The sequence below is a fragment of the Alosa pseudoharengus genome, unplaced genomic scaffold, assembly GCF_046254945.1.
Source record: "Alosa pseudoharengus isolate Yale_2024_CS ecotype anadromous, Long Island Sound unplaced genomic scaffold, YU_APseudo_1.1 YU_APseudo_1.1_scf_10, whole genome shotgun sequence".
Taxonomy (NCBI): domain Eukaryota; kingdom Metazoa; phylum Chordata; class Actinopteri; order Clupeiformes; family Clupeidae; genus Alosa; species Alosa pseudoharengus.
The window spans coordinates 36,618,303-36,646,202 of NW_027468565.1; the positions used below are offsets into that span (position 1 = coordinate 36,618,303).

Genomic DNA, 27,900 nt, shown 5'->3' on the forward strand with positions numbered 1-27,900 from the left:
TTTTGTCATTCTTTCTTTAATGCTTTTTTTGTATTCAGTGGAGCTGAATGACTATGACTACTGAATGTGAGGCCTCTCAGCATGATGAGGGTAGAGCTTTCTAGCACTCTCTCTCACAGTGCAAATGGCTTTGGCTGGGCTAGCCACTTAGTGCCTCTGTTGGGCTCCATCTGTCAACACATTGATCTCTGCACATTTTTCCTCCCTTTCCCCTCTCTCGGAGACTAACTGGTTTGAAGCGACGCGGTTCTATTCATACTCCTCTGTGGAGTCTCCCCATGGCACTCCAAACAGGCACCCGGCGGCCCCCGCGAGCGTGTGGTTTCCTCAGACCTCTCTAAGGCGTAACCCAATCGTCCCTCTTCTCTCCCTTCTGACGACTGACAAAGTACACGCTGGCCAAGAGCAAAAAAAAGGGAGGCTGCCCTAGACTCTCCATCAGCTGGACATGAGCATACGGGTTCAGGCAGAATGGGAATGGGTTGATTTTCTCCTCCTCCGCTCTTTTACACGTTCCGTCAGTCATCTCTCGTTTCTCCTGAGGTCAGATTATTTCCTTCTGCCTGGATAAACCTCTGTCCCTGTGCCAGCACACAATCACACGCGGGCAGCGGGCATGCTGGCATGCAACTGACTCCAGAACAGGGCCCTGCCAGATTCATGCCAGATCCGACCCAGCACTTGCTGCCCTCTAGGTCTACACCTCCCCTTAAAGCACTGGTCTACACCTCCCCTTAAAGCACTGGTCTACACCTCCCCTTAAAGCACTGGTCTACAGGTCTACATCTCCCTTAAGCACAGGTCTACATCTCCCCTTAAAGCACTGGTCTACATCTCCCCTTAAAGCACTGGTCTACAGGTCTACATCTCCCCTTAAAGCACAGGTCTACATCTCCCCTTAAAGCACTGGTCTACACCTCTTAAAGCACTGTTGTCAGCCCTCTTGTGTGCCCTTGTTGCCCCCCCCCCCCCCGTCTTGGAACACCACTCACCACAGCTGAACCCAATCCTATAGCCCCCCCCCACCCATGTACACACACACACCATCACCACCACCACCACCACCACCCCCTTCTTAGAGTAGGAACAAGGCATTGGAAGGGTCTCCTCCTCATTCTTTCAGAGGACGGGTGCCTCTGCTCCTGCTAAATAAGGGGTGTTGTCTGGAGGAGCAAGATAATGAGCATCAGCCTCCTGCAGGAAGGGTTATTTATATTGTGGGAAGAAGGGAGGAGTTGGAGGTTCCATATAGAGTTTCAGGTGCTTGTTAGCCAATTGGTCTGGCAATGAGTCTGCTACCATAAAGAGAAAGATGGGATTTACTTGGCCATTGGGAAATGCCATATATACCATCTGATAATCAGGTCTGACCGTGGCCATTCGTTCTTCTCCACCCTTCAGTCCACTGTCCTTTCCTCCTCCTCTTCACGCATAGGTAAGAGCTGTGCCGTTCTGACCTTTGTCAAAGCCTTTGTTGGCTGGCGGGATTAACACCTTGACCGTTCAAAATGCTTTGGACTTTATCGGCTTTGGGTACCATGCATGTGTCGGTGTGCTGCGCTAAGATTTAATGATCTGATCTGAAGCTGTGGTCGCCGGATTATTTGGACATGAAAATTATGCTTGAAAATATGTCACGTCCTGTTCATCTTGATTTAGGAATATGGGGTCCATTGAAGTTAATCAGGTTTATTTGTATGGTAAAGCTTGTGTTTTAAATAGGTGCAGAATTTGAACAGGTAGATTTGTTACTTTTAGCTTTTCTTTGGAATCATTTGAACCTTCTGAACCATCTCTATGTTGTTAGACACTGATGACAAAATGATGAGCGTTGTTTACTCTTCATTACATGTTAGCATGCTGTGTTTGAAAATGAGCCTGGTGGCATGAAATATAATCTTTTTAGACCAGTTGGATTCTGAAAGGTGATACACCTGTGTTTATTTAGCTGTCAACACAGCAGTTGATCATGCATACTCCTCTGGCACAGGGAGTACTGGGGAACTCTTAATCTATATGAATCTGTATTGGTAGTTGGAAGACATTTATGGAGGGCAAATATGCAAAGGCATTTGTTGGGCGAGAAAGGAGATCATTATAGATTACACCACATTATCACACCAGTTATATCGGCTAACACTTTTTTCAAGCCAGGAGTGTGGTGGTGTGTGTGTGTGTGTGTGTGTGTGTGCGTGTGTGCGTGGGTGCGTGCGTGCGTGCGTGTGTGTGTGTGTGTGAGGTGTGTGTGTATGTAATTCTGACTTCAGACTGAGATGCAGCAAATGTAGGGGTATTACTTAGGGGCTGGGATATTTGTACTTATTTAAGCTTCTTTGCAATGGTTTTGTGTAAATGTAGTGTTTGTTGCTCAGTCCTTTCTATTGCAAAAACAATAATAATGTCATTTTCATTTTGAACTCTTGAATGCCTGATGCTCCCTCAGTTTGATACAGTACAATATGACTTCAGTAAATGCAACAATAATTCCTAAAACGTAATGACTGCACTTATTTATGATCGTCTTTATTCTTGTGTACAGGGGCCCCTCTGGGGTGGGGTGTGTGTGTGTGTGTGTGTGTGTGTGGGGGGGGGGTTAGGACGGTTCTAAGGGCCCAGCACTGACAGGGGGCTCCCAGAGAGCCCCCCCAATAATACTATACATTACCAGGGGGGTCAGAATTATCGTCTGTCATAGGGCCCAAATTATCTAGCAGCGCCCCTGCTTGTGTATGTACCGGTATGTGAAAATCACTTTATTTATCCTATATCCATTTAGACCTACTATCCGCATTAATTACTTAATTTCTACTGCAGCATGGTCTCATGTCTGAGACATCTCAGAGATTTTTCCAGAGGGTCGTGTAAGCCCTAACACTGGTGGTATCAGGTTTTTGATAATCGTCTAGAGCCAAGTTTACCATAACAGTGCCACTCGTACCACAACAGCTGGACTAGATGGACTCCTCCAAATATAGATACCCATCCACTTAAGACCAAATGGCTAATCTTGTGTTTGGATAAGATTTCCTCCTGGACCTGGAATTATGAGCACTCTGTAGGAACGTACTTCACAAAGTGATTCCTTATTTGTAACTGCTTTGAAGGTGTGAAGTGGATTTTGTTCACTCAGCACAATATTGTTTTTCAAATGTTATTGCTATCCTGTGCCGCAATCTGTGTATTTGAGTAGGAACTAATCGTCAAGTCTCACAGTCTCCATATAATGTGTACTTGATATTCATCTTTCCTGGTCTTGGCTTAATTGCACTTATATAAGTGAGGGCAATTCTATTCTTATAGAAGTAATGCTGACTTTCCTTATTTGCAGAGCGTGAACAATATTCTGCCAAGATGTCGGAGTAAGTTTGTTTGTTTGTTTGTTTGTGTGTTTGTTTCTTCCTTTTGTTCTGTCTTCCTATATTTCTTTCCTGCTTTCTTGCTGTCTTTCTTTCTTGATTATTGCATTTGATTACTGTATTTGTTAGTATTTGATTTAGGTGTCAGTTTTGGGGATCATTTCATACCTTTTCCCTGTTTGGTTGTGTTGAGTTTATCAAACATTGCATTATATATCACGGTTACAGTGCTAGTGGGATACACACAATGATATCAGTACTATATCTTGAATTTCCCCTTGGGGATCAATAAAGTATCTATCTATCTATCTATCTATCTATCTATCTATCTATCTATCTATCTATCTATCTATCTTTCTTTAATGCAGTGTTTGCCTTTATTATATGCTAATTATTTCCCTGCAACACTTCAGAAAAAAGATGTCATCGAGTCGCAAATACCATCTGAAGGTACAAACCCACTGATTTTGTTTGCACAACGTAATGTTAAAGTATGACACACTCTTTATTCTGTTAGAAATGGAACAGATGACTGTCTTTGAGGTAAGTAGCCTTTGACCAATTTCCCTTGTGCCATCCCCTAGAGCTTGATGCTCTCGATTGCCAAAGGTTTGCTGGAGGCAGAGGCAATAAGAGGAGAAGAGGAGAAGAGGGCGTACATGTCAGAAAGCTGTCCTTCTCTCTCCTTGCCCAGTGGTACACAAGCCTTACAGGTACCAAAGCTGAGTTTTACAGAAGCGTAACGGGTGTACAGCGTCCCCTTGGAATTATAAGGTTCTATCTGACATTTTTGTCAAAACTGAATTATTCACATTCTTATTTTGCAACATTTTATTTACATCCTGTAGGGTGTTTCTTCAAGTTACTTGCGTTTTTGGACTTTATATATACATAAAGGGCTCTATTTTGACAATCAGAAATGTGACGCAAAGCTTTTCTTATCGTGAAGCTCATTCTTATCTTACATTTGGTCAGTGGCGAATTTTCAGGATATGTTTTCGATGGTAACCCCTTGTCAGTCAATAGTGAAAGTAATTAGCTGTGTAGAACTGTTTTGTCGATGACTAGAGACCACGGTGAAGTTAGTTTCTCTTTGCTTATGCGTTCAAATAATAGACGAGTGCAGATGCGTGTAGGCTATACTCTGCTAGTCCCAAACAGGTTTTAGTAAAGCATGGTTTGGAATACATGTTCCATACGCGCCACTGACTATCAAAATACTGATGCGCTGTTTGAAATTGTGCTGCTTGCTGTTAAAGGGAATGACACGAGATGATTTTCAGAAGAAAAAAAAATATATATTTTTTATCTATTAGAAATAGCTAAACATTTGATGAAAATTGTGATTGTATAAAATTGTATAAAAATTGTAATTGTTTTATTGTATAGTTTAATAAAAGTATTAAATAAATTATATTAAATTATATTTGGGAACCCTAGGTGTAAAGCATTACACCTATAAATGGGCAGTTGTGTGTACATGTACTGTATTTGTTTCCACTTAAAAAAAACATTACAGCCTGAATATGTTCTAAGTAGCCAGAATAACCAGAAACCAGAGTAAAATATGTGTTTTGTTTTGTGCCTTATGATCTATGTATTGTCATCATAGTTATTAGTATTAGTATGCAACCCATGAAATTATGAGTACATCATTTAAAGTTTTGCTAAACAGCTGTAACACTTACCTCATGGTATAGTGTTGAGTGTTTTTTTAGCACATTGTTGTTGCATGCTCTGGATTGTGTAAGGTTTGGAATGTTAATGTAATTCTGTTTCTCTAGGAATTTTTGAGAGAGCTACATCATAAAATTGATGCCATTGATGAGGAGAGATATGACCTTGAAGTTAAAGTTAACAAAGGTGTCAGAGATGTAAGTTTCCATCACTGTCTAGCTTTAAACATCATACCAGACATGAAGTTAAACACTATTTGTAATTTCCTCTGTTACATATTTAAGAGGTTTAAATCACTGCTGTTTTGCTGTCTTCTCTCTCCAGATTGATGACCTCAAGATCAAGGTGCAAGACTTGAAGGGCAAGTTCAAGAAGCCAGTCCTGAGGAAAGTACGTATGTCTGCTGATCAGATGCTGCAGGCTCTGCTGGGCTCTAAGCACAAGGTGAACTTAGACCTGAGAGCCAACCTGAAGCAGGTGAAGAAGGAAGTCAAGGAAGAGGTGAGTAGTTTGGTTTGCCTGCCTGTGCTCCTTCATTCACTGGCAGTGGATGTGTCGCTGTAATGAACTCAATGTCCTTACAGGAGAAGGAGTTGCGTGATGTTGGCGACTGGCGTAAGAATATTGAGGACAAGTCTGGCATGGATGGCAGGAAGAAGATGTTCGAGGGAGGCGAGGCATAAGTTTGCTCCCTGCAGCTAGATTGTTTTCAAAGAGATTTTCTATAGAGCCTTAGCTTTCAATAATCCAATTCTGCTATCTCTAAATGTCTGAAAGAACTTCTTTTATCTTTAGGCTCAAACCTAAATCATTTCTTGAGGACAATTTCTTAAAAGTCAATGTCTTGATGAGTCATTCAGTCTGTTATTTGTTTGGTATGGCATTTCTTTTAGTGATGACAGTCAGAATAACTCTTATTTGCAAGACATTAAGAATGAATGGCATTTCATCTACATTTGTAATGATCTGAATAAATAACTTTGAAATAAAAAAAATATTTTCTCTATTTTTATGTCTACAGAACTGCATACATTGTAATTTTAAATGGGTGACTAATTTTAAGTAATTCATTTTAAGTCATCACACGCTTAGCTGAAATGGTGTTACACTAACTTAAATTCAATTGACTGTACATACATAGCCACACAACTCTCTCTCTCTATCTCTCTCTCTTTCTCTCTCTCTCTCTCTCTCACACACACACACACACAAATGGACAATGAGCAGGGAAAAAGGCATTAAAACAAGTTAAACAATGTGAGTATAGCAGTACATATTCCAGTCAATATTAATTGCATGTATACCATACATTTTATTTTAAATGTATACCAGAAAACAACTGGTAAACATTGAGATAACTGAGATGATTGACATCCTTAAGACTGGGTCACTGTCACTGACCTGTGTTCAACCTCTCCTTGTACATTTTCGTCTGGTCTGCCTCTGCCATCTCCTCCCTGGAGTGAAGAGAAAGATAGATCTCATCTGTTCCCAGTCTTCCCTCGGCTAACCCCCCCCGGCCGTCTGAGGCATTTTGACCTTTCCCTTGGCCTCACGTCTGACAGCATTGGTTGGGTTCTGTGTGGGTGTCATGTAAGTACTGGTATTGTGTTGAAATCTTTCTCAATGTTAATGACATAACTTTAGAGGAGATTAGATCATTTCATATCTCATAGTAAATACTGCTCATTTCAAGTTTGCTCATTATCTGCTGCTAATGGTTAGGCCAATAAAAATAAATATAAAACATGTTTTCTGAATATGAGATGTTGGTCTGAGAGTTTTTATCAATTGAATGTCTGTGTTATTTGAGTTGACTCACTTCATTGTTGGTCTCATTTAACAGATATTCAGATACTGTATTCCTCTAAGTATTGTCATTTGTCTGGGATAATCAATGAACTTGGCTTCATCTAAGGTAAGGCCCTGTTTATTGATGTTTTGGTTGTTTTTATTTATGATTTATTGACATGTTGAGCAAGAATTATTGTGTGAATACCATAACTCCAATAAACTCTCCAAAAATAGTTTTGTGAAATTTTAAAGCTGAGGGAGTGTTGGTTAGCCTTTCATCTGTCGTACTGAACATAACATAAGATGTCTTTGTGCTCTTTGTTTAGTATAATAGATAATAAAAGATAATAACGTAACAATCTTGAAGGCCGTAGTTATTTATATAAAGGAGTGGGCAAGGAGGGACAGGACTGTATTTCATGACCTTGTCAGCCCATTGGTTTAGGGGGTAATCCATTACCATAAAGAGAAAGGCAGGATTTACAGAGTGATCAGAGAATGCAATATATACCTTCTTAACACTTCATCTGCCTGCCTGTGCTCACTTGTTTGTTTCCATCTTCCAACAGAGCAACCCTGTTCTTCTCTGAGGTAAGAAGTATTGTATGTCATCTTTTCAGGGGGACTTTTAGGGGTGGGATTGTTGATGTTTTGGCCAATCTACAGATTATTTCATTATTATAGGAAACCAGCTGTGAATAGAGAAGTTTTTAGCTAAGACAACTTTTCTTTGGAATCTCATTGTGAATGAGAAATGGCTTTTGGCACATTTTAACATAGCCTACAGCAGTTCTTGTCTTAAGACATTTGCTTTTGAACTGTTGCTTAGCTGTTTACTCCGATAAGGATGTTATAGGCCTACTATTCCTGTATAATGCTGTATTGATAAGCATTTAATCACCTGTGATTTACAATCTCATAAAAATATTAATTTGACAGCTTTCATCTCATGCGCTAGGCTGCTTAAGACAAGCTATAGCCTTCTGATACAGTTAGGCTAAATAAAAATCTATCCTGAGTATTTGGTTGTTTTATTGTGATAGTTTTCTGCAATGTCATCCTTTCAAAGAAATCGAACCGATTAGTGAGAGTAAAAAAAAAAAAAAAACATTGTGGATGGTGTCGATTTATATGGACTGTGATCTCTCACGACCAGGATGATCTATGGACTGATGATGTGACACTGAAACGCTACACCACGACAAGCAGTACGCCTGAAACGTATCCTCAAATGTTTACCTTCCTGTCAGCGCTGTGCTTTTGGCAAGAACTGGAGCCTACTTTGCGGCAGTTTGCTGCTGTAGCTGTAACCTAGCCCTGGCAGCAAATGTAATTGGCTGCCGCTAGGGTGCGTCTAGATTTCTAGGCTAGTTCTAGCTGTAACCATGTTTCGATGGAAACTGCCCTATGTCTTGGGAACGCTAACACGCCGTTGGGTTGACTGGCATGGGTAAATCACCGAAGGCCTGGAGGGATTAACCATGATCCACTGGGACCTTAATCTGAGCAGCTGACGGAGTGGTATACCCTGCCTGTTTCCAAATATATCGGCTCCTTCATTCCTCTTTGTTAGCGCAATGGAGTTATCAGTATTGGTATTTCTTGTGATACGATCTTGTACATAACCTTTTTTCGCTAGGATTGAGTTTGTTTATTCTATGTGCACTGTAGGCCAACTTGTTCCAGCCATTCACACCTGTTCATACCCATACCTGAAGTTTAGGTTTCGAGGCATATCAAAACGGTTGTGTTATCATCATGTAAGACGTGTAGAACATCATCCTTCTCTAATGCCTTCTATAAAAAGATGACACGTGTAGACAGTAAGGGTAGAAAAAAAGAGAAGAGCGGCAGGTTATTTCAGTGACTTTCGCCGATGTCTTGGTCATCTGAAGGATGTTCAAGAAGGCAGCGCTGGCTCTACATTGATCCCACCAGGAGTGTCGAGTTGCAGCGACTACACAGATAGGGCTGTCATGAGCGCCACTCAGGAAGGGCTCAAGGCTCCCTCCGTCTGCCTCCTCCCTCCATGGGCTCAACAGCCCCAAGTTTAGAGTTACAAGGGCAAATGTTGGCACAATAATACATTTGCCAGTCACATGACGCAACCCCAAATCACTCCGAATTTCTAACTCTAGTGCAGGTGGTGATGGATGTGGCATGTGAGAGCCCCTGAATAATAAACTCTGGGTTGAAACAACTTTGGTAATCAACATAAAACAACTGTAGGACAATGATGATTGACAATAGCATTTTATCTGAAGAACCTGATCTCATGACAGTTTTCTTGTGGTACCACATTATAGAGCATTACTTACAGTATGTTCCACCATGTAGGCGAGCTGAAATAGATTCTCATGAGCAGTTAAATCAAGTGTTTTGTTCCACCCTGTGCTCATTTATAGCCTAAACTGTGTAAATGTCTAGGTATGAGATGCTTAAGTCCACTTATGTTTGGAAAATAACGGTCTATTCTTTTTTCTTCTTTTGCAGGAAGTGAGGAACCAAATCCGGCAAAATGACAGAGTGAGTAGAAACTTTGATTTAGTTTTGTAAGTTAAGTTTAGCAGTTCACAGGTTTAAGCTGTGTCTTGCAAGACAGTCCTATGTCTTCTTCCCTGTTGCTGTAGCCTTGTCAGCAAAGAAGGGGCAGTAGAGCGGTCAGGACTTGCACGCTGTGCGAACTTGAACTTGCTAGTACACACCACAAAACTAGGCCACACAACTTCAATATGCTGTGCAGGGCCTAAAATCTAAAAGAACTGGTTGTAGGGTTACTTGCCTAGCTGGTTCTGATTTAGTTGACATACATTTTGCTCATAACAGACCGTGGAGTGCCTGAAACATTCATTTCTCAATTTATTTTAATCTCTATTGCTATTGTATGACCAGCCTGCTTGTTAATTTTAGCCAGTAGTTATTTGCTGGAAAAGTTAGTTATACTTCTTGCCACTATGTGATTTCTTGTTAGTTGTGTGTTAGATTTATATCATTCTTTTCATGCATTATATTCACCAATCGTCCACTTGAGGGTTTTGAGGGTTATTATAATTTTCTACTTCTTTTTAGGAAAAGGATGTCTATGAGTCGGAAACACAACCTGAAGGTATGGTGCTTTGCTTTTGTCCTAAATCTGGCTCAGAAGATGATGATCAAGCCAAAATGGATTTGAGATGCAACATTAGCCATTATGTATCAGCAATTCACCGATTCTCTTCCAGGGCATGATGCTCCAGGTTGCAAAAGATCTCCTTGAGGCGGAAGGGGTTCAGAAAGTGGAGGAGAGGGAGCGGTACATGGAGGAAAACGTCCCACCTCTCGTCCTGCCACACAGCAAAGATGAACTGCAGGTACCTGCAACCACTGGAAAGCACTCGTTCACCAGTTTTGTATATTGTGTGTTGATCCTATACCAATGATATTTTTACAAATAGACGATTCCCAAAAGATTAGAACATTTCCCCTGTATTTTGTTTATAATTAATGTGCTTTGGCAAAATAAATGCTTATGTCCTTAAATTTCTTTTTTTTTTCTTTCCTCAGGAGCTGTGCCGAGAGCTGCACACAAAGATAGACATAATCGATGAGGAGAGATACATTTTAGAGCACACAGCAAATCGAGTTATCGATGAGGTGAGGCAACTGAATCTTTGTCTTTAGATCAACCATGAGTTACCATCCATTACTGCTCCTTTTTCCCCTTCCTGTTATCCACCACTCTGTCTCTTGCTCCACCCATTGAACCTTAGGTTAAGGACTTAAACATTAAAATCGTGGACCTAAAAGGAAAGTTTAAGAAGCCACCTCTGAAGAAAGTACGTATGTCTGCAGATGCCATGCTTCAGGCTCTCTTGGGCTCCAAGCACAAGGTGAACTTGGACCTGAGAGCCAATCTGAAACAGGTGAAGAAGGAGGTCAAGGAAGAGGTGAGTACTCAATAGGAAACCATGAACACAAAACAAGTCTTTTTCTAGGCTGTATATTCAGATTGCATTTAGATGCCACATACTAAAACAGGATTTTGTAAAATCTTCTTAGCCTGCAGATGTTGGCGACTGGCGTAAGAACCTTGAGGACAAGGCTGGCATGGGTGGCAGGAAGAAGATGTTTGAGGGCGCTAATTAATGTGTCCATCGGGATTCTGAGATGTCACATCTTTACTATGATAATTAGTTTTATGTCGTTATGTCAATCAGCTAATCTCAGACACTGCTTAATGCCCTGACTGGGTCTATCAAACTGGTATTTGTGATTCATTGTCAGCGTGTCAGCCTGTGCTACTGTGTTTGGGCACTCTGGGTGTTGTTCTACAAGCTTGAGTTAAAACGTTATCATCCACAGTCTGTAATTTGCTTACTTTTGTCTCTTACTTTCACTCAAGCAAAATGTGCAATGCATTGTTTTCTAAAATAAAATATTTGAGGAAATGTTTTTGTGTACTATGCTGTATCAATCCCAATCTTCATTCATCAACAGCGTTTTGGTAAGTGTGCTTTCTTTCCTTAATACTTGCTGTTTACAGTACACCATGGCCAATAGATGCAAAATGACATTTCAATTTTTTTCTTTTTTTTAAAAGACTATAGTTGGGATATCCTCTTGGCCCATCTTTGAAAACTGCTCCACATCAGTGTTCAACAGGTAATGGCTTTTCTGTGCTCACCACACTTACTTTGCTTCAAACACTAATTTTATAATGTATATATATGAATAGACTTCTGCAAAGTTGAATGCTCTCTTTCCCAATCCATTCAATACAAACATAACCTCTAGTGAAAGTAACATTCAACTGCTTTTGTATGTGTAATCGATCCTGTCATGAGGAAGACCACTAAATAAATATGCAATAAAACAAGACTATCAATCTTGAAGGGTAGGTTATTTATGGTTATTTATAAGGAGGGACCAGGGAGGGCTATCTGTGGGTCAAGTTTCAGGAACTCGTTGATCCATTGGTCTGAGCAAGAGGCCAATTCCATAAAGAGAAATGGAGAGTTTCGCTGAGCCATCACACAATGTCATTAAAACTCTAGTAGTGCCTCAGACGTCCGTGGAGTCTCGACTGAGTACCACTGCTTGCCGGCCTCTGTTAATGGTGGAGATCAATTCAGCCAATTCCACAACAACTCTGGAAATCAATGGGATTATACTGTAGTGGATTTTTTTTATTCTTCTCACACATTCTATTGGTGGATTCCTTTTCGTTCCCAGTACACACTGCGTGTCATGCATGGGATTACTCCACTTGTAATCTGCTTGGATCTCTCACAGGCCGGGAGAGAAGCTCCCATCCAAATGAACAACACCCATGTGGAAAATATATATATGGTTATGTTTAACATGCCTTCATCATAAAGGATCATGCTGCATCATGCAGTACAGGAAGACTTGTGGCCTACATCACACCCAGATTATGTCCTGATGAATGTTCACAACTGTTCTCAGATGCTTGGGGTTGGAGTTCTGCTCCAGTTCCAACTGATGATGCACTGTTTACCCAACAAGTATGTAAGCTTTGAATGTAAAAATGAATACATTATTATTGTTTTTAAAAATTAATACATCATTATTGTTTGTAAAGATGAATACATTATTATTGTTTGTAAAAATGAATACATTATTATTTTTTGTATGCATTTCTGAACAAGTGCCGACATTAACTTATTACTGTGCCCTTTCACAAGAAATGCAAGTGTTCATCTTCAGCATTTGTGAGTTTGGTTAACACTAATATTCTCAGTAAAGTTAAAAACTAGAATTTTGACTATAGTGTAGTGTGCAATTAAGAATTGAAGACATATTGTGTCATTTAAGTAATTGCAAGGGATTTTTTATGAACTCCCAGATTTATGAAATAGGCACAAATAACACCTAGAATATGACGCAAGTCTTTGTCAGGTTAGGCGAAGATGGCTTTAGGATGAAGTCCAGCACTCTAAGGGGTCCTTGGTAGAGTCTTAATATATGACCTGGTGATGTGTCTTTCTGAAACCTAACCTGTCTTCAAGCCTTTCATTTGGAGCTGGGATCCTTCTTAATTTGACAGAGTGTCAGTGTACATGTATTTGTATTGATTTACGTTCACTGCTCCAATTACAAACATTTGTTTCCTAAATGTGACTTACATTGTCTATTGCTCATAAATACGGTTAAATCATTGAAGCACCATAGCAGCCATCATGCCACCATTCTATACACCAGCTAATAAGGCAATAGGTGGGGTGGAAACTATTCATTTGACGATGAATAAGACAAACAGAGAGTTCCTCATTAGCACCTCATTGTTTAAAAGTGGAATAAAAATCCAATCCAAGTCTGAAAATAATAATTTTTTGTTTTATAACTTAATTCATTTTAGTCTGAATATGAACGCATGGGTAAAATAATATACATTCAGAGTTTACGTTCCATTCATCATTGTATGTTTTTATTTATAACTCACTCCGTTTGAGAACCATGTCTATGATATCTCAAATGGCATGTTTGGTAGTACATGCTGAAGTGTTAGGTTATAAATGACCTACTGAAGACAAGCGTATCATTAGAGGCATCCTTAAATAGCAGCTGCTGAGGTACCCGCCATAGTTAGGGTCGATTTTTACTTTTGGCCATTGCAGAAATTATTTTATTTGGAATGTGGTCAGGATCGAGGTCTGCTCCTGAAAGAATCGAATTGTTCAGTCCATTTTGTAGTAAAATTCAAAGGGTAGTTTCAGATGGATTCTATACAGTTAGCTACTTCACATTTGTAAACACATTCTAGTTATGATTACTGACAGTTTCCTTTATTTTCATAGGGTCTACGATAATCAACAGGTCAGGATGGACGAGTAAGTGCTATTTGCTGTGACTTGTTCTACCATGTGTAGTCAGTCAGGTCTTGATAACATTTTTTACATCGAAGCAAATGTATCAGTCAGTTGCTTGATTCATTTGAAATTATTTTGATGTGAAGAGGAATGATGAATATCAATGATTAAGCTGTAAGTTTTCAGTGAATTATTCAAATAATCTGTACACACAATATATTGTGAAATTAATAGTCGACAATAAGTAACTTAATGCAAACATTTTGAGTTACTGGTGTTTCCTGCTTAAAACTGCCTGCTCAACCGTTTGGTAGAGCACACTTTAAGACACCATATCTTTCCAAAAAATCCAACTGTTTTGAGTTTAAACATATGGAACCATATCTACCACTTGAGTACTACATGTTAAGCACAAAATATTTGCTCAGTACCTCTGTAATGTCGAAGGCCCTTCTCATCATTTTGGTCTGTACCATGAAGGGGAAACTGATTCAACTATATAAATCACATATTTTCTGATAGCTTAGACCCTCAGGATGCAATCAAACATGACATGAGACATGTCCCACCCTCCTCATTAGTATGCTGCCCATGCATAATACATTGGGTATTGGTAAATAGTGTATATGGCTAATACCGTTTTGGGCTATCGTGTCAGGAGGAGGGTGACAAATATCAAAATCCATGTCAGTTCACATCTTGAGGGTATATGCTTTCAGACAATGTATGGTTTAGGTGGTTTAATTAGTTTTTCCTCCATGATACAGCCCAAAATGTATCAGCCATACGCTTAATTTAAAAATACCCAATGTGTTATGCATGGGCAGCATATTAATAAGGAGGGTGGGACATCAGAGTGTAAGCTTTCAGAAAATATATGGTTTATATAGTTGAACCACTTTTTCCTAAATGGCACAGACCCAAAGGTATCAGCCATATACCCGATTTACCAATACCCAATGTGTTATGCATGGGCTGCATACTAATGAGGAGGGTGGGACATGTCTCATGTCATGTTAGATAACATCCTGAGGGTCTAAGCTTTCAGAAAATATATGGTTTATATAGTTGAATAAGTTTTCTCTTCATGGTACAGACCAAAATGTATTATGTGTACACGTTCTTCACCTAAATCCATAAAATCCCATTCATTTCAATGGGAAATGTACTTAAGTGGTCTGCAGGTACAGTGGGAATGAGTTAATTTCTTTGACATGATTTTTCTTAAACTCTGGGACCAGGGCTACAAGATAATACCACTTTTTCTGGGAATTTTTTGTTTTTCTTTCAGTAAAGTCAGATAACTGACTTTTACCATAAACTGGCACCTCAACCGTTTGGTAGAGGTTCATAGAAAAAAATAAATCATCACTTTTATCATGGTGTGCCAGTTAAAGGGTTATGCAAATTTAACCAAGAAGTTTGCTGTTTTTGACAAAATTCATAACTAAGCGTCTATACATTGCCATTGATTTTCCTTTTACATTATACATCACGTTGGTGGTGCCTTATTTCCTCATGATAAAACAATTTTGCCTTGTTGATGTGATACAACATTTGATAATGCTGTTAATTGTGGTACAGAAGACGGATCGGATCGGACTTTGATCTGTGCAATCATTTTAATAGGTTAGCTGATGCATGTTTGATTTGTTTTTATTAATTGGCCTTTAAATCGTAAAGGTGAGCAAGATCACACTTGTTTGTAATTGGCCAGAATGAGGCTAAAGGCTACACTTGCCATTATACCGAAGTCCAGCAGATGGTGGTGGTAATGGACTTAGTTTGCAAATTGCTAAAAAAAACTCACTAAAGAAGAAGAACAGGCCAGTGAACATAGACATAACCAGAGCCCGTCTACGGATCTCTGACAACAGAAAATGTCTAATAAGGGGAGAACTGCCACTCTCGGAAAACTTCCGGTTTCTAAACTGGTTGCAGTTCCTTCTGTGGTTCCACATGAGGGCGCTCGTCCACGAGTGCAGAATGAATGGAGATCTATGGAGCTGTACCCCTCAAAATCCACTTTTCTCGGGATATAATTTTTTTCAAGTAATTTGAATATTGTATTCGAAAGGGGAGACAAAGAAAATACACTTGGTTGAGTATTATATATTTTTAAAGTCACTTAATTGTTCTAAAAAGCCTTTCAAACGTGTTGATGACGTCATTCATTAGCACAATGCTAGCGTGTTATGGGCAACAACGACCCAACCTGTAAGAAATCAAAAGGACATAAGTACTCGTTCATTCAACTTTTGACCTATAACCCATGTAGAAGTTATACAAACTACAATCAAATCTAAGATTTGTCAACGACAATCAGGTGAAAGAGACAAATTTAGCCGTCTAGCTCAATAGACCCCCATTGTTTTTGCACTTATTCGTGATCGCCCCTAGCGGAACTGCAACAGATTGCAGGTACAATGGAGTTAAAGAAGCCCTATGCAGGTCTGGTTATTCCTTCGCTGTTTCTGGGTTTTCGCCTGATTTGGGCTCGCATTATTCACGACATAGCTCCCCCTGCAGCTTCGGTAGCAAGTGACTGCTACGCTAAACCCCCAATAGCTAGCGAGCTAGCATCAATAAACCAAGCTAAACACATAGGGCTCACAATAAAACGGTCGAGCAAAAATCACATTACAAAAACGAAGTTCACCCAAAGGTAGGCTACTTACAATTTCAACAGCAACAAAGCCAAGTCGGAGTCCGTTTTGCAGTCTTCTTAGAAACTACAATCTGACTAAATCTGACTACATTTTCGAGTATTTCCGCCGAGTTACATCCGGATGTGTTCCGACCGTGACCAGAAAGTTGCATATTCGGTTTTTCCGCGGAGAAGCACTAAGGGGAGACGAAGCACCCACCAAACGACCCAAAAAGTGTTGTAGAACCATCAGAACGACTCTCAACCTGCATAATTAAGGTCATTTTTGCTAAAATTGTTGCATAGGGCCTCTTTAATAGGGAGTGATCTGGCTCTCCGTAAATGGGCTCTGATGCCAGTGAACCCTTCCTCTTTTTCGGTGAGCTTTTTTTTTGGCAGTTTGCAAATGGAGTGCATTACCACCACCATCTGCTGGACAGAGGTGTAATGGCAAGTGTACCCATTAGCCTCGTTCTGGCCGGGCGAATAAGGCGAATTTTGTCAGCGGCACATTTGCACGAATCTGCTTGCACGTGAGAGAACAGGTATTCCACTAAACCATTCTTTACTAAAACCTGTTTGGGACTAGCAGAATAGCCTACACGCATCTGCACTCGTCTATTATTTGAATGCATAGCCAAAGTGAAACTAACTTCACTGTGTGGTCTCATAGTCAACAACAAACGAGTTCTACACAGTTAAAGGAATTATCCGGAGTAAAATGCACTTTAGATCGATTTACGGACGATTGGGGGTACATACGTTGAGTTGACATCAAAATCATGTCATTCGGATGTGTATTGAGAAAGTTCGATTGTACCGTTTTCAGTCAAAACTCGTAGCCTGGAAGTGAGCAGGGCATATCAATTTCGCTGCTACAAAACGCTATTTTTATACCTCTTCTACAGTTCCAAACAACATAACACTTACGTGGTAGTGGGTAGAGGGTCCCTAAAGCCAAACCGAAGTATCCCGAGGTCTCTATGTGGTCGGATAGAGAGTCCAGAATGAATTTCATCAAGCCAGTACCTTTCCGGAAATGTTGCCATCTTTGCTGCCATCTTCAGGGGAAAGTCTGTAGGAGTCGATTGCTGAGTGTGTTGTAACACGCTCTGGAAATTCACAATTTCGTCGCCGTTTAAAAAAAAAAAAAAAACATATTGAAATTGAAATGAAGTTGTATGGACTGGACTATGTCTTTTTGTTTTTTTTAAAAACGGCGACGAAATTGTGAATTTCCAGAGCGTGTTACAACACACTCAGCAATCGACTCGGACTTTCCCCTGAAGATGGCAGCAAAGATGGCAACATTTCCGGAAAGGTACTGGCTTGATGAAATTCATTCTGGACTCTCTATCCGACCACATAAAGACCTCGGGATACTTCGGTTTGGCTTTAGGGACCCTCTACTCACTACCACGTAAGTGTTATGTTGTTTGGAACTGTAGAAGAGGTATAAAAATAGCGTTTTGTAGCAGCAAAATTGATATGCCCTGCTCACTTCCAGGCTACGAGTTTTGACTGAAAACGGTACAATCGAACTTTCTCAAAACACACGAATGACATGATTTTGATGTCAACTCAACGTATGTACCCCCAATCATCCGTAAATCGATCTAAAGTGCATTTTACTCCGGATAATTCCTTTAAGTAGGCCCTTCTTTCATTATTGACTGACAAGGGGTTACCATCGAAAACATAGCCTGAAAAAAGCAACACTTACCCCAATAATGTTAGAATATCTTATAGCCTACCCTCTAAAAATCATTACGCCACCGAGAGCAGCAACTCCTCTGTAGGATAAATATCTTTAGGATTTTTATTCAGTCATTCGAACATTAAAAACATTCTAAAATGATAATAAACATTCTAAAAACATAGCCTGAAAAAGGCAACACTTTCTAAAAACATAGCCTGATAAAGGCAACACTGACTCCAGGGAATAGATGTCATTCTCATTGGTTTAAAGGATTTTATGCCCAAAACACACCCATGACTGATTAAGAAACATAAGAACAACTCCTTTGCCCGCAGCGTTTGATCACAAAATGACGCCATTAAATTTGTGAATCTGGACTGGCCGCCTTTAATGTTTTTAAACTTTGTGCCTTTGACCAGACGTTTCAGATCACCAAGAGAGGGCCCTCAGAGTACCCCAATTTAACCTGCCTTTTTACTTTTAACCATTAACATACTTTTACTTTTAACTGTAAGATGCTTAATGCAAAAACTAAAATAATGGGGAGAGATGTGCAATTGCAAGCTATGTTGGAAAATGTTCAACAGATATTTAGTTGATACTTCATTAGTTTATACTTGCTTTTAGAAGTGCACACCAATGGCTCTGTCTTTCCACCCTGGATTGGAGTGTATATGTTTTCTATGTCTGTTTCCCAGTTTCAGATAGAGGACCTGACGATGTAATTACACAACCGAAGAGCTGGAAGCTGGATCTAACGCTTTAGGTAATTCTGGGCTCCAATCACAAGGTCACTTTGGATAGGCCTATGAGAGCCAAGCTGAAGCAGATGACGAGGAAGCTCAAAAAAGAGGTGAGCAGAGATTTCCAACTGACGAGTTAACCTTCATACAAAAAGTACTGTTGAATACTAGAACCATAGGAGAGTTGAACATATTTAATTGAAGCATGACATAACATGTTCCAGCACAAGGGACATATTTCATATCTTTGCCATTAACCAAACACTCCTCTAAGCACTTTCCTTTTATCTTTTGAAGGACAAGGAGACGATTGGTTACTGGCATAAAAAAGACAAGGAGGACAAGGCTGGCATGGATTACAGGAAGAAGATGGTTGAGAGAGGCCAGGCATAAACCTAGCCAGCCTGCTTTGGTGCTTGTTATTGTGGCTTAAAGACAGTCGGGAATGTAGCATAACTCTGCAGTACATAAGGCATACAGCTTCATGTCCATGTCTGCAAGACTGCTTACTGTGTCACTGCACTGTTTGCGCTGTGTGGTTTAATAAACATCCTAAAGGTTTCCACTCTTTCCTTGTCACTTGGCTTTTTTGTGTCATGAAGTGGGTATGCCATTTTGCAGAGTTAGAGATCAAATGCAAAGGGAAAAAAATGTATCGCTCACACACATAAGCTTAAGGTTGACAGAATGGTGTGACTGTGCAAGCATTTCTTAAATAACATTAGAGTGTTAATAATAATTAACTGCTTTATGATTGATATTGAATGCAACACTAAATGGACTCTCAGTTAGATATAAATCTATCAATGACATCAGGTCAGACAGAGGATATGCATATTATGCATCTTTTGTCTTTTTTAGATTACTTTTCCCTCCCTACCTTACCCTATGACTTTGGTGACAATGGTGATTCGGGTGCAACTCTTGCAGAAATTCACTAGTTTCTGTTACTTTTGGTGAGTATAAAGAATTCACACCAAAAGTAATGTCGGTGTGAATTCTCTAGTAACGTTACTTCTTTTTCAGTCAATGTTTTGAAAAATGTTCACAAGTCGGTGCTAAAGCTTTGTTTTTACAGGCTCAGAGAGGATGGCACAGGGCAGACAGCAGAAGGCCATGAAGGGTGGGCCAGGAGAGGAGCTAGGGATAGGACAGAAGGAAGGAGAGGAAGAAAGGAAGTCAGGAACATGGGAAAGCACTCCTCCCTCTGGTCACAGTGGGTATTGCAGGTAAACGTCCAAAACCACAAAAGACTTCACCCACAGCCTGTTGCTGATGGCACCTGGTCCTGTGCTTGGATTGGATTGGTTAATTGACAACACATCAGTTTTTTCCTTTACAGGAACACTGTTCTTCCTGTAGTCAAACAAATCATATATTCTTTCTTACATTCTTTATTTTTTCTCTTTTTACAAATCATACACACACAACAGAGGACAAAAACACAAGACTTACACACAAAACAAAACAAAAACAAACACAAAAGAGGAATTGAAGGCTTGTCACTCATAAAGGTTATGCGTTGGTCCCATTACTGCCTTTTACCATATACAGAGGGCGAAAAAGATAAAAAGATCAACACAAATGAATAGGGCAGATCAAAAAAAGTAAAGTACATCCAAGAAGTAAAATAATCATGTACTTTGTATGAACAAATACAGTTTTAATTTCGTTTTAAAGCCTTTGTCACTGTTTTCCTTAGTCAAAAAACTGTGCTGTTAGTTGTTTAGTTGTTTGTTAGGTGTGTTTTGTGTCTTGTCTTTCTGCCTTTTGACAAGCTGCGAATCAATCACACACACACACAAACACACACACATGTAGACACACATACATGTACAGTACACGAACACACACACACACACACACACACTTTGCTTCTGTTGCACTTTGGTAGTGGTGACTGGTCAAATTGGGGTCAAGGTAGATAGTCTGTCCCATTTTCATGGGACATGGAGTCTGATTACAGTTGAATACGAGCGTGTTGGAATATAAATAGAAACAGAAAATACTAAATCATAAGTATTATATGACTAATTTTGGCAACTAATTGATTATTCGATTAATTTTTGCAGCCCTATTGCAGTGTAATAAGCTTTTCTCAGTTGGCATGAGAGTTAATTACGTTAATTAAGTGGTTACTGATTTGCTCTGTCAGGACCCTGCCTGGAATGATCACAAGATCTGGCCTGGACTGTCTTTGTGCCACCCCGGTGGCCATTTTGTATATTGTCCTGTGTTTGTTGTGTGCTGTTCCCCAGGTGCTCTGTGTTTACCTGTCTGCTGTCATGTGACTGTCTCCAGCCCTTTCCTTCTTTGGTCTGTACTTCCGTTAGTTTTCCTTCCATTTTCTGCTCCTGTTCCCTATATTGTTTTGTTGGTCTTGTCCAGTTATCTGTCGATCTGGCCTGTGTATTTATAACCCCTCTGTTCCGCTGTCCTGTTTGTTGGTTCATCTCTCTGGCTGTGTAAGTTGAAAGTGAAGTCTGTAAGTGTTAGTTTTTGGTTTGGATTGTGCCTTCTCTTGTCCATCTTCTTGGATTCATCAGCCTGTCTTCAGCATTTACTTTGTGCTTCTCGTGTGGATCTACCAACAAATGAAAAGTTTGACTGTACACCTGCCTTTGTCGAGTCTTGCACTTGGGTCCTCCTGCGAAATCCTGACATGTTCAGTTGTGTATAAATTTAATTTGATAACAACAGTTTATAACCTAGAAAGAATGGAAAGCAGACGTCTAGACACAGGTTCAGCCTTCTGCTGCTATGCATATCCAGTCAAAATAAAAAATGTCCTACATAGATATAAATTCATTAAATTGTGCTCTTTCTTTCTCTCTCTCTCTCTCTCTCTCTCTCTCACACACACACACACACACACACACACACACACACACACACACACACACACATACACACACACACACACACACACACACACATTAACGTTTACAATATCATGTTCTGCCCACCAGCTTTTAGGTTTGGATTTTGAGCAGGTCTAACCTATCATCTCCTGACAGTAATATCATTTATTACTGATGTCTTGATATTATGTTACAGTACATTATAAAGATCTAAACATGAATCTGTTGTGTGACTAGTCATTGGAAGTAGAAATTAGTTATAGAAAATGTATTCACTCTGTGTCTCTTGCTTAAAGGAACATGACAACTATTTGGGAAATTAGCATACATGCTGTCTACCCCAGAATTAGGTAAGACAATACATTCCCTTTTTTGTGTGTGCAATAACCCCTTCTGACAAAGTTAACTTCGCTTCATAAATCACTGGAGGTGGGTTACCCCAGTTAGATAAGTGTAGCTTAGTGTTCCTTTAAAGTCTTGTCAAAATATGGATATTCTTCTATTTTAAGAGGATTACTGGATATTGGCAAGAATCTCAAAGAGGAGGGGATAGCCTGTGTTATTGAATGCTGCCAGCCTTAAATACTGGACCTCACCACTCACTTGCTGCTGTCAGTGCCAGTGACAGATTTGCTCTCCCTCCCCCTGTCCAAGAGCGCTCCTCTTCCAGTCCAGATTTCTTCTTAGGTGAGAGTTATTTTTTCCTGCCTTTTCCCCTCCAAATACAATATGCATGCTCAATATGCACACTCTGCTGATTGTCTTTCGAATTCCTCCTCTATAGTGTATCTTTGTGCAGTAGTGCTGAAGGAATTGATCTAAATTGATTGCTAAATTATTTGGCGTTTCAGAAAATAGTGATGAAATTATTATTTAAAAAAATAAATAAAATTAGGATAGGATTAGGATTAGTTAGGATTAAAAAAAATGCTGTTGTCGTCTGGTGCTGATTGCAATAGCTGTTGCCTTTGATATCTTGATATGAACAATCAGATAAGATGATCATAACCATAATAAAATAAGGATATATTTCCACAAAGAGTACACAAAATCTGCAGCATGCACAGTATCTTGTTATATGTAATTTGTTATTCCAGTCAGTTTATTTTTAACTCTAAATAAAAATCATTATGATATCATGCAGTGTTACTGAAGGGATAGTTCAGTGAAATAGTGTCTGATAAATGCACTGAGAAATGTGTATGATAAATGCTCTAAGATACACTTGGGCAGCCGTGGCCCACTGGTTAGCTCTCTGGACTTGTAACCGGAGGGTTGCCGGTTCGAGCCCCGACCAGTGGGCCGCGGCTGAAGTGCTCTTGAGCAAGGCACCTAACCCCTCACTGCTCCCCAAAGCGCCGCCGTTGTAGCAGGCAGCTCACTGCGCCGGGATTAGTGTGTGCTTCACCTCACTGTGTGTTCACTGTGCTGTTTGTGTTTCACTAATTCACCGCAATAAATGCAGAGACCAAAATCAAAAAAGATATCAAAGATCAAAAAAGTATATATACTTATACTATACTATACTTGAAGGAGACACCTGTGTCACCCACTTATTTTGATTATGTGAGACATTTGGGCCAGTTCCCTAGTGTCATGTCCAGACTTTTCCAGAAGTTTTGGGTCATGTGCCCGTTACCTTGGTAGTGAAACCCACACACTATATTTAACTAATGTTCCTGCTTTCTGTACCAGCTGAGATTTATAGGTTTGGATACCCAACTCAAACCTAATGAGGCTAAATGAAGCATGATACTCTTTGGCATCCAACCAAAATGGAATCCTATGTAGCATGCATGGGGGTGTATCCATTGCTGAGAAACCTGCAATATTTCATTCAGGACTAAACAATATTGTAATGTTATATCTTTCACCACCATTAAAATTGACATGCAGTTTGGCACTCAATTCACTCGCTCCACTGCTGACATATGGTATTCCAATCTACTGCAGTAAATAAATCTTAAAGCAATTGACATTTTTTTTAGGTTGCAGTGCATTGTTGCATTTGTTTCAGCATGTAGTAATATCTGACCAGCAATTATTTATTCACAGTATTCTTTACATGTATATTTCAAATATATCCTCATGTCAGAAGTCATTATTTGTTACTGTCTTCTTTATATTAAAATAACTGATCTATTTTGTAGACAATATAAAGGGTTTTTGTCTTTCATTCCATCACAGATAAAAAAAAGAACAAACAAAAAGCAAAGATGGCTGAGTAAGTATTTGTCCCAAGTATGATATTATGTCAGTTTTGTTTCGTGCTGTCATTAATTCTGTTTTATGGTATGTATTTTGCATGACACCTTAGCAAAAAGATGACATCCAGCCGCAAGCATCATCTGAAGGTAAATCCTCATTTTCTGTAAGAATCTGAAAATTAAGTTCAAGTTGTATTTACAACTCACATGGCAGTTTCACCAGATAACCTGAAATACATGAGCATTTACAGCCTGAGCAAAAGGTTACTTGGTGTTTTAAGCCCCCAACGTCGTCTTCCAGGCAGCGCTGCATGGAAGGCACTAGGGTTAGGCAAGGGTTAGGGTTAGGGTCAGGGTGTCATGGTTGCAAGGGCTTGACCCAAACGCAGGGCAAAGTACAGCAAGGCAATCTTAGAGTTACAAGAATCTTTATTCCCAACTGAAACACAACACACATTGACTAACAACCGACAAAGACTGAGGGGAGACAGAGGGTTTAAATACACAGGGGTAACAGGGCACAGGTGGACAATGAACAAGGTAAAACAAGAGACAGGTGGAAACCATAATTAAACTAACAGACTAACGAGATCAGGTGAGGGGCGGAGACACAGGCACAGGGAACAGAAACAAATGGCAAAACAAACAAAGGAACACATGAAACAGGACACAGGAAGTAAACAAGAGGAGCAGACATGAAGAAAAACCCTAAACAGGGAAAACAAAACACGACAGGACCCTTACACAGGGTTAGGGTTAGGTGCCTTGAAGTGGTATGGTAACAGCGCTGCCTTGAAGTCGATGGTGGGGGCTTAAAACAGCATCGAGCGAGCAAAAGAGTTAAAAACCATAAATAGGTTATAGAAGCTAAAATACACTCTACTTAACTACATTCTACATCAGTTTAAGATGAGTTACAAGGGATTTTCTTATTATTTTATTATTATTATTATTCTTTAGAAAGCCCTTAATGGGACGGCACCACAGTACAGTATATCTGTGACCTTTTAAGTCCCTACTGTCCTTCTAGGCCACTTAGGTCTTCCTCGCAACATCTTCTTTCAGTCCCCAATGCAATCCTAAAAACGAACGGCGATAGGGCTTTTTCTTTTGCTGCCCCTTGACTCTGGAAAAATCTCCCTATAGAAATTAAGTCCTGTCCCACTATCAGTAGCTTTAAATCAAATTTAAAGACCCATCTATTTTCTTTGGCCTTTAATGTCTTCAAATGATGAAACGGTTGATAGCAATTTTTTTACTACCACATTTATCTGGAAACTCAGTCAGGATGAAGGTCAATCAGGAAACAGGGTTTTTTCTTCAGTGATGCACATCAAGGGAGAGAGACAAGCTATACAAGGATTATAATAAATTTATGTAGGTTACAAACAGAGGGAGGCGTGATCTCTTGCTCTAATTCGAGGGCTGATTCTAGACGGTTGTTAATTAGGAGGACCCCAACTTGCACTTGGCCAAATGGTAGCAACCATACGTGACAATGGGAAGTGTGAAAGCCCCCCACAGAGAAAGAATCACACCTGGGGAAAAACAAAAGGTCTCTAGATAGGCTCCCATTGAATTCAAACCATTCAAGGATGAACAAAGGATACTCTTCTGCATACAGACCAAAGACACAAGAAATACACAAGTACATGCACACACAGGTATACAGTAATGCTTATTCACAATGCTTTCACTGTATAATTGCAATACGTGTCATGGTTGAAAATGGTTGGTCTTACTGTGATCATTATCATCTTACTTTTTCATCATAACCTCTTGAATTTCCCCTGGGGATCAATAAAGTATCCATCTATCTATTTATCTATCTATCTATCTATCTATCTATCTATCTATCTATCTATCTATCTATCTATCTGTATCATCATCAACACTGTTATAGACATTACACAATGATTTTGTTTGTGTTAATTAGTGGTCACAATCTTATACTTCTTACTGATTCTGTTCTCTCTCTCAAGAGTCTGATGCTTCAAATCGCTTCAGATCGGATTGACAAAGAAGTGGCTGATTTGAAGGTTGCAAAAGAGGCCTACCTGAATGAGCAATGCCCAGAACTCTCATTGCCTAGTGATGTGGAGGGACTGCAGGTAAGGGGACATTTTGACTGCTTGGGATTTTTCACAACATAGCTTCAGTATATTTATTATCTTGATGCATGTAATGTAGTATGTATCTTTTTGATCATGTATTACCGGTATGTATTTTTTTCATGTTGTCTGTAATGCTCTTCAGAAACTGATTAAAGAACTCCACAGCAAGATTGACAAAGTGGATGAGGAGAGATACGACACAGATGCCAAAGCAACAAAGGGACAAAAAGAGGTGATTCGGTTATTGGGGTTAGAGGTTAGGATTAGGGTTAGGGTTAGGTGTTAGGTTTCATGTGTCATGACTTTACAATCAACACCTAAATTACAGTTTAGAGGTTTCATAAGCTTTATATCTTTATAGGCCAATTCTTCTAAATCATTCTTGACCCCGATACTGCATAGATACCCTCAAAAGTTTGTTTTACAGCAGCAAGTGAAATATGAATTGCATATGTTAATATTAGTTGCAGAAGGGAATGAATGAGATAATTTTGTAAAAACATTAAAAAGAAATTGTTTCTATTTCTGTTTGGCAAAAAATATCTGTTTGCATTGCATGCTCAGATTGATGACCTGAAGTTCAAAATAACAGAGATGAAGGGCATGAAGAAGCCAGCTCTGAAGAAAGTACGTATGTCTGCCGATCAGATGCTTCAGGCTCTGCTGGGCTCCAAGCACAAGGTTACCATGGACTTGAGGTCCAACCTGAAGCAGGTGAAGAAGGAGGTCAAGCAGGAGGTGAGTGTTCTGGGTTCATACACACACACACAAACACACACACACACACACACACACACACACACAAACACACACACACACACACACACACACACACACACGCACACACACATACACACACACACATACACACACACACACATACACACACACACACACACACACACAAATTAATGATATGTGAAATGTATAGAGTGCAGAGGTTGGTGACTGGCGCCAGAACGTTGAGGACAAGAAGGACAGAAAGAAGATGTTTGAGGGCGCTGAGGCATAAATTTAAGAGGTGAGTTTTTATGAACTCCACAACATTTAGGTTAAAGCTGATGAATAATAGACAAAACAAGTTTAGTTAAAGGGGTGGTTCAGGATTTTGGACATAAGACCTCATTTCCAAGTAAGCAAGTGTGATATTTATCAGTGGAGACCGTTTTCAACACGTTTCATCCAGTCCTTGTAATTGCAGAGTTTGCAGGTGCTAGGCTAGCGCAAGTCAACGGTATGTGCTAGCCTGCCACTAAAGACAGTCTTACCCACTCCAAAGTACACCCGAGGCAAATTCCAGACAATCGATGTAAATGTCTGTGTTGATAGAATAGTGTAAGAAATACAACTACCCTCGCATCGCGTTGCAATAGTTATACTTTGGTCCCTGAAGTTAGTAGTAGTCATTTTGCATCTCAGCAGTGGACTGATATTACCAAGGCTACTACTAAGTATCCCCATTGGAGTGCGCTTTACTGTTTACTTTTCGGCGCAGTACTACTAACCGGAGCAAGTATAATTCCGTCGTGGTAAGAAACTAGTCCCTCAAAATGTAATGCGATCGTTGAAATGCAAGGATAGAATAACGTTAGAAATAACAGTATCAATACAGACATTTACATCGATAGTCTGGCGTTATAATTTATTTGCCTCGGGTGTACTGTGGAGTGGGTAAGACTGTTTTTAGTGGCAGGCTAGCACATACCGTTGACTTGCGCTAGCCTAGCACCTGCGAACTCTGCAATTAGAAGGACTGGATGAAACGTGTTGAAAACGGTCTCCACTGATAAATATCACACTTGCTTACTTGGAAATGTGGTCTTATGTCCAAAATCCTGAACCACCCCTTTAACTCTCTTTTTTACTCTCCTACAGACATCTGCCAGAAGAAAAGCATTGTACACATGGACAAAATGGATGGACTGGGGACATTTGTTCTTTTCGCTTAATGTCTTTTTATGTTCCCTATACCTTGACAGAAACAAATGCCTTT

At 39.8% G+C, this 27,900-nt stretch overlaps 3 protein-coding genes and 1 long non-coding RNA gene across 4 annotated transcripts; all 4 read left to right on the top strand.

The window, feature by feature from the left end:
• Positions 1–1,377: 1,377 nt before the first annotated feature.
• LOC143106905 (troponin I, fast skeletal muscle-like) lies at positions 1,378–6,020 on the top strand. The gene is made up of 7 exons (XM_076271389.1): positions 1,378–1,435; positions 3,329–3,359; positions 3,770–3,806; positions 3,941–4,069; positions 5,141–5,230; positions 5,358–5,534; positions 5,618–6,020. The coding sequence occupies exons 2-7, from the start codon at positions 3,352–3,354 to the stop codon at positions 5,714–5,716; spliced, it is 540 nt and encodes a 179-aa protein (XP_076127504.1). The 5' UTR covers positions 1,378–1,435; positions 3,329–3,351; the 3' UTR covers positions 5,717–6,020.
• A 415-nt stretch (positions 6,021–6,435) lies between these two features.
• Positions 6,436–11,218, top strand: LOC143106913 (troponin I, fast skeletal muscle-like). Its single transcript, XM_076271400.1, has 9 exons — positions 6,436–6,626; positions 6,880–6,951; positions 7,397–7,418; positions 9,321–9,353; positions 9,897–9,933; positions 10,049–10,177; positions 10,371–10,460; positions 10,577–10,753; positions 10,866–11,218. The coding sequence occupies exons 4-9, from the start codon at positions 9,346–9,348 to the stop codon at positions 10,950–10,952; spliced, it is 528 nt and encodes a 175-aa protein (XP_076127515.1). The 5' UTR covers positions 6,436–6,626; positions 6,880–6,951; positions 7,397–7,418; positions 9,321–9,345; the 3' UTR covers positions 10,953–11,218.
• Positions 11,219–12,254: 1,036 nt separating this feature from the next.
• LOC143141149 (uncharacterized) lies at positions 12,255–19,306 on the top strand. The gene is made up of 4 exons (XR_012990762.1): positions 12,255–12,331; positions 13,625–13,657; positions 18,681–18,835; positions 19,023–19,306. It is a non-coding gene; the product is annotated as an uncharacterized LOC143141149 (long non-coding RNA).
• Positions 19,307–19,605: 299 nt separating this feature from the next.
• Positions 19,606–27,862, top strand: LOC143106918 (troponin I, fast skeletal muscle-like). Its single transcript, XM_076271413.1, has 11 exons — positions 19,606–19,681; positions 19,804–19,954; positions 21,883–21,936; positions 22,096–22,273; positions 23,774–23,810; positions 23,904–23,940; positions 25,776–25,904; positions 26,050–26,139; positions 26,472–26,645; positions 26,839–26,928; positions 27,783–27,862. The coding sequence occupies exons 4-10, from the start codon at positions 22,153–22,155 to the stop codon at positions 26,917–26,919; spliced, it is 669 nt and encodes a 222-aa protein (XP_076127528.1). The 5' UTR covers positions 19,606–19,681; positions 19,804–19,954; positions 21,883–21,936; positions 22,096–22,152; the 3' UTR covers positions 26,920–26,928; positions 27,783–27,862.
• Positions 27,863–27,900: the final 38 nt, after the last annotated feature.